The sequence below is a fragment of the Acartia tonsa genome, chromosome 4 (assembly GCF_053477335.1).
Source record: "Acartia tonsa isolate MP-2025a chromosome 4, ASM5347733v1, whole genome shotgun sequence".
Lineage (NCBI taxonomy): Eukaryota > Metazoa > Arthropoda > Copepoda > Calanoida > Acartiidae > Acartia > Acartia tonsa.
Genome location: NC_137263.1, coordinates 12996238 through 13003336, shown reverse-complemented (window position 1 = coordinate 13003336; position 7099 = coordinate 12996238). Strand labels below are relative to the sequence as shown.

At 33.4% G+C, this 7099-nt stretch overlaps 1 protein-coding gene across 1 annotated transcript; it reads left to right on the top strand.

Annotated features, from left to right (window-relative positions):
- Positions 1-202: 202 nt before the first annotated feature.
- On the top strand, positions 203-7083 carry LOC145316133 (uncharacterized). The gene is made up of 11 exons (XM_080156453.1): positions 203-297; positions 800-849; positions 1246-1289; positions 2452-2490; positions 2987-3055; positions 3270-3357; positions 3818-4014; positions 5126-5242; positions 5871-5932; positions 6347-6430; positions 6996-7083. Exons 1-11 carry the CDS (start codon positions 293-295, stop codon positions 7066-7068), a joined length of 828 nt encoding a protein of 275 aa, XP_080012579.1. The 5' UTR covers positions 203-292; the 3' UTR covers positions 7069-7083.
- The last annotated feature ends 16 nt before the right edge of the window (positions 7084-7099 follow it).

The window sequence follows — 7099 nt, the reverse complement described above, 5'->3', positions numbered from 1 at the left end:
AAGTTTCAAATCGATAAGACAATTCGATCATGTTTAAATTAACAAAAAGGGATAACCGTTAAGGACGGACTTACGGACCGACCTTAATTACAGATAAGCTTCGCTTTTAAAAACAAACTAAAACATACACTCTTTGTTTTCTCTATTATGACATATGCTAGATTTAGAATATTAGAAATATTTTGAGCATGTTTTTGTTTAGTCATCAGTCTTGTTTTAATCATCTTAAAGTTGACACTTCATTTTTAGAATTATTTTTTATACAAAAAAAGTTACACAAAACGTTTAACAAATGAGGTAAGAGGAAAATCAGCCCGTGGTCCTAATCGTCTAAGGAAGCATTTAAATTGGTTTCATAGCTATAAATTTTGTTAGGGTATCACTTCAAAACTGATTAATATCCGCAGGATTAGAATCGGTTCTGAAAATACATGTATAGTATCGTATTACAGGCAATTTTCCAAAGAATATTAAAATTAAGATCATAACATTAATACCAGTCTTGTTAACAAGGGACTTCGGCCCCATGGAGCAAACAAAATATTAAATCTTATAATTTTTTAATTCAATATCCGCGAAAAGCTGTCTATAGTACGATGCGATCATGGGTAGCTATTCTGACAATCAATTCTAAAAAAAATCACGAAACCTTTTGGTGGAAGTATATTTTGTTTTTTCATATTACTGAAAGGGTGGGTAAGAAGGGGATGAAAAGGGGAAGGAGGCTGTGAGGAAATTTTCCTTTAGAGTTGTTTGTCAGTTTCCCTGGATGCGATAAAAAAAAACTATTTATTTGTAGGTTGTATCTAATATGGATGCTGGGGAGTTTATCTCTGCTGGCTATTTTAGGAAATTTATTCTTCATTTCAATAATAGATTTATTATTACTTGGATCTTACACCAGATTATCATGTACTTATTTACTCCTACTGAATGCACGAACTAACCAACAAATGACAAGGGAAACAGCAAACTAAATTGACGACAATTTTTCCCTTGTCATAATAACCAAGTATATTCTACATCCATTTTCATTTCATACGATACAATCCCAGTCAAAGCTTGAAGTTTTTTATTTACTTACATTTCAATCGTGTACATCGACTTTACAGCATTCATATGAAGTGGTCTGGGCTGACATATTACCGAATACAAAGGCAAATAAAAGGGTAGCACCAAGGAAGTTGATGAAATATTACAGAAAAGCAATCAATAATCTTTAGAAATGAAATTATATTGAAACAGTTTTTGTGTCTGGAGCTGAACAAACTCGAAGACGGCGCCAGGATTTTATAAATTTCAATAATATTCTGTATTTATTAAAATTTTAATTGTTATCCTTATACTAAAGTAACAGGGTGTTTGTCTGTACCGAAGGATCTCGCTAACCGCTGAACCGATCGGGCTCTTCTTAACAGGGTATGTTCTCATAGGTTTCAGGAAGGTTTTTAACTATTTTGGGAGAGAATTTTTTTTACGTTTCTTGATTTTAGAAAAGAGTTCAACGCAAACATAAACGTCAAACGCAACATAGACATCCTTATACTAAAGTAACAGGATGTTTGTTTGTCTGTGTGTGTATCTGTGTGTTTGTACCGAAGGATCTCGCTAACCGCTGAACCGATTGGGTTCTCCTTAACAGGGTAGATTTTCATATGTCCCGGGATGGTTTTAAACTATTTCAGGGGAGGGTACCACCACCCTCCCAAGAGAAATCACAATAAAATCGAAAAAATTTTAAATATTTTCGCCGCATAGTGTCGCTACCGTAGTCTCGCTAGCTTAGTCGCGCTGCGTAGAAGGATGAATTTAAGAGCTGATAACATAGACAAATTATTCTCAAATTAGATATTTAAAATAAATTAAAAACATTTAAATGCCACTAGAGGGCTCTAGGGGCGTAGCCGCTAGTATTTTAAATATAAAAAAAATTGCCACTAGTCCTATTATAAAGCAGTAAGGTATTTTTGTCTGTAGCTTAAGATTTCAATAAATACTAAATGGACTGAGTTCTCTAATTTAAGAAAGCTTCGCATAGGTTCCAGGAAGGTTTAGGCCAATTTAAATTTAGGTCTTAGGATGGTTTTATGATATTTTTTGCCCCTTACTACCCCTTCCAACACAGAGCCCCTAGATGCTAGAGGAGCATCCGCTAGTCCTATATTATAAAGTAGTAAGGTACTTTTGTCTCTAGCTTAAGATTTTGATAACTAATGAATGGATTGAGTTCTTACTTGATTTTCAGATGTTGTTGCGGGGCAACACTTAGTAGAATTTACCCATATATTACTTAAATTTATTTCGCTTGTTGGCTAAACCTTATTCCTGGGTAAAAGTATAACCAATTCGGACCAGCAATCTCCGAGATTTTAAGCTGCAGACAAAAAAAATACCTTACTTCTTTATATGATAGGATATTGGAATTGAAACTATAATGCCACATGGTAGGATCAGTTTGATAGAGGACAACCAGACAGTGAACAGCCTCAGGAAATTTGTCACATCAAATATTAAAATTATCCTTATAATAAAGTATCAGGATGTTTAGTGTTAGGATGTTAGTGTGTACCGAAAGATCTTGTTAACCGCTAAACCGATATTGATCTCCTTTACAGGGTAGCTTATGATAGGCCCTGGGAAGGTTTACAACAATTTAATGTTTATTTTATGGAAGGGTACCACCACCCTCCAAAGAAATCGCTCCTAGAAAAAAATTACTATCCCCCCCCCCAAAAAAAAAAACAAACTAAGATTTAAAAATGGGGTGATGGTCGAGTCCTCCCCCCCCCCCCCTTCTAAAAAAATTGGTGATTTCTCTTGGCAGGGTAGAGGTAACCTAATACAGAAAATAAATTCAGCAATTAGCAAGATCCTTCACTACAGACACATAGTCAACCTGTTACTTTAAACATATTAAATCTAAAAAAATATCCAACTCTATCATTAAATTTTAAGTGAATGTGTATAATAACTGCGTTGTTATCAGCCGATATCTCCGTACATATTGTACGGCCCCCATGGTTACAGAACATTCCCTCATGCCAGATGTCAAGAGGTTTTTAATAGTGAAGCTTCTCTTAAAGTCTTTAAAAAGTCGGTCATTGATGTAACTAGTAAAAAATTGTGAAAATATTACATTAGTATGCTGTTCTTAAAGTTGTTATTTTTTATGATACATGAGCTAAATAAAAATGAATTATGAATAACATGTTAATTTTGATTGGATCCTCTTCATGAAGACATTCCTTAAATCATTTAAACCTGTTCAGGTTCCAACAGTTGATGTATCTCTGGACGAAATAGAAGGGGACTGGTTTCTTATTGAATATGTAAACAGTCATGATGGTAAACCTACAGGTAAGTAGTAAGTATAGAGTAGGTATGCATGTGGTAAGTATACAGTAGGTTTCATAGTGAATATGTAAACAGTCATGATGGCAATCATACAGGTAAGTAGTAAGTATGCATGTAGTAAGTATAAAGGTGATCTCTATTCAAGGCAATAAGGCAGAAAATTTAATTTTGACACTATTAACCACGAAACAAAACGGGACTATGCACGAACAATTTGAAGCACCTTCCAGCAGTGAAATATTTTTGGTAAATTTACTAGGTTTATATTTAATAGAGTTATATCGACTAAAAAAATTAAGTTTATCCATGATTGTATGTAAAAAAATGTTAAGCATATTTGGATTAAATATTATCAAATGTTTTGATGAGTTCAAACTGCTTTAACACAAAACTATATTTAGAATAAAATCTTTAAATATGGCTTTTAAATGATCTTTAAATTTCTAACACATGTGATATTCAGGAGCGCACACGCCCTACCTGTGTCCAGAGGCCAGGATCACCATCGACCCGGAGACGACGGACAAGCGGATGAACGTGAGCCAGATGTCGTACGAGTGGCCAGCCCTGTTCCTGGACACAGTGGAGTGGGTACAACATCATAACAAGACTGGAGTTTTCTTTCACGAAGAAAATATTTTCTCACTGTGGACAATGAAGGTAAATTAAAAGTTATTTATCGCATTGTATTATAAACAGCTTTATCCGGATATAGAATGTACAATTATAAGATCAAAACCAGCTTTTTAGCCCCAAGATGCCGAAGGCACGGGCTAAAAAAACTGGTTTTAATTTAACATTACTATATTCGTAGAAAACTGGATATAATACGAGGCTAGACATAATATTTTTCGTATGGGTTAGAGCCGGTTCTCATCTACCGGTTTCGAATGAATACGAGAAAAATTATTTATCGCATCGTATTATAGACAGCTTTTCCCGGATATTAAAAGGAAAAATTTAAATATCCGTGGTGATAACAAAACTGCTGAAAATTTTATGATTTTTACTTTATTATTTGTAGAAAATGTCTGTCATACGATACTATACATGATTTTTCAGTATGGATAAGAACCGGTTTTAATTCAGTGGATATTATTTCCTTTTTCTACTTTAATAATACAATAATCGATTTATTATTATTTTGTATGTTGCACCAGATTTTTATGTATTCTGATAAAGTATGCTCGCAGCTTGCTAAATAAAAATACCCCCATCTGCATCTCCCACTGTTGAATGAACTGACCAATAAATGAGGTCCATTTTATTAAGCTAAATTGACGACAAATTTTCCCTTGTCAATATATCCACTTATTTTAAATATACACAAGGGGAGGGAATTACTTACACAAAGTGCTTGGAAACATTCCAGAAAAGCTGAAAAATAACATTTGTTACCAATAAATATGTGTGTTGACATAAAACTCGTATTATTTTTCGAATTCCATTTTAATTTAAATTCAAAAATAAATTATGATATTACAGGCGGCTACGCCCCTAGAAGAATCTAGGTAGAAGGGGAAAAGTTTTAAAAAGAAAAAGTGGCGGTCATTTTTTATTGGGAGGGTTGAGATACCCTCCCCCAGAATAGTTAAAAACCTTTCCTGTACTTATAATAAGCTTCATTGTAAAGCAGAACCATATCGGTTGAGCGGTTATCGAGATCCTTCGCTACAGACAAAAAAAACTTATTACTTTATATAAAAGGATTACTAAAATGCAATATAATTTGATTGTTTTTCTTTAACATTAATTCATAATTAATTTAAAGGTGATGGAATTAGACTCTCGGAACCATATGATAATCTTCCTGTGTATTGACTATACAATTTGGCCAGGATGGAATCACAGAGGAGTTTATGTCCTATCAAGACATACTAAACTTCAGGTATTATCAATAGAAAATAAAAAGGGTTATTCTTTTAAACTTTAAAATCTGAGTAGAACGCTAAAATTTGGCATAGCAAAAAAGTTTGTCTGAGATGATTCAAAATATTCCTATTTGGTGGGAAAAAGTAAAAAATTCGGCTGCCGGTTTTCACAAATCCGCGTTATACCCCTTTAAATTAAATTCACTGCCAAATTTGAGAGTTATACTTCTGTTTACATTGTCTTGGAACACATACATTTTATCTTGAAATGTGTGAAATTATTTTCTCTGCTGGCTTAAACCTTTAAGTAAAACAATAGAGGGGGAAGGATTAAATAAATTTATGTCCCCGTCTCGTGGACCGGGCCGACTTTCAATGGGGCCTTTGAATATCAGCCAATAGCGGCATAAATACCAACACAACCAACTCTCTACAATAAAGCAGAAAGCAGACAAAAAAGTTCCCAAACACTGGTACCAGGCAATTATCTTTATTATATATACATTTATTCTTAGAACAAGCTTAAAAGAATAAACAACAGATTTTTTTGGACAAATGAAGTTTTCCCTATAACCTATTTTTTTACATGGATAAAAAAAATATTTTAGAACAAACTAAGAAGTTGAAAATTTGAAATTGATTAAGGAGAAAATCAAGAGGAAGTTATCTGACAAGGCCCACAGAAGAATGAGAATGACATTTGACAGGTATATTCAATTCATTCATATAACTATTGAAAAAGCAAAAACACCTTCAGAGTTCCAATACAAGTAGTGGTTATTGTCAAGAGCCCCCCTAACCCCTTCATCAAGATTTCTATTTTTACTGGCTGTTCTACCAGAATGAATTTATTATTACTTGAATCTTAAATTAGATTATCAGAACTTGGAGCTGGCTAAAATAAGGATTTCCCCATACCATCCTGCTGGATGAACAAACTGACCAATAAATGATGTCCATGTTAGCAACCTAAATTGATGACACATTTTCCCCTGTCATAATACCCACGTATATTAAATATCCATTACTGCCAGCCATTTCAATATTAGCAGCCTTCAAAATTATCAAAATATAAAAATTAAAATCAAAATCAAAATCAAAATCAAAATTTGCTATGTCAGGCGTGTGAACACCACAAGCTGTGACCCGGACGAATGGTTACCCAACGCCAGGCTCAGGTGGCATCCACACAAGAAAATTAACAAGTAAGTTTTAGGGACATACATCTCATCATCTGACTGACAAACAACATTCATCATGCGAATCGTAGCAACTCTATAATCGTTAACCGAATGTTCTTACGTCCATTTTATTCATGTCAGGAGTAGCTATTCTAACAATCACTTCTAGAAAAAAAAATCACAAAACCTTTTAAAGTTAGAAGTATATTTTTTTCTTCATGTAATTGAATAGGGGTGGGCAAGAAGGGGAGGAAAATGGGATTGTGGATTAATTTTTAAGAATTGTTTGTCAGAATATCATTCCCTTTTCCCTGAATTCATGTTGATTAATACTTAAACTTTGAAAAAAATTTCATGCGATATAAAAATTCTGATTCGTATTACAACATGGTACAAAAGTTCTAAAAATGAAAAATATCCTTAAATATATCCCGTATTTAAAAAGTTTTGTAACAAATTTAACTACAATTTTGATTCGACTTATACATATATATTGTGACTGATTATTCAATTCTGACACTCTACACACGTTTAGTCTACCATTTCAGATCTTAACTTTTATAGATGTTATCATCATAGTTTTATCTAGGGATCTATACAGAGCTCCCATCCACCCCTACATGAGCAGGAAACACAGAAGAAATCTTAAAGGACTTGATTAAACAAAAACAGCCACTGAATAAAAGAAAAACC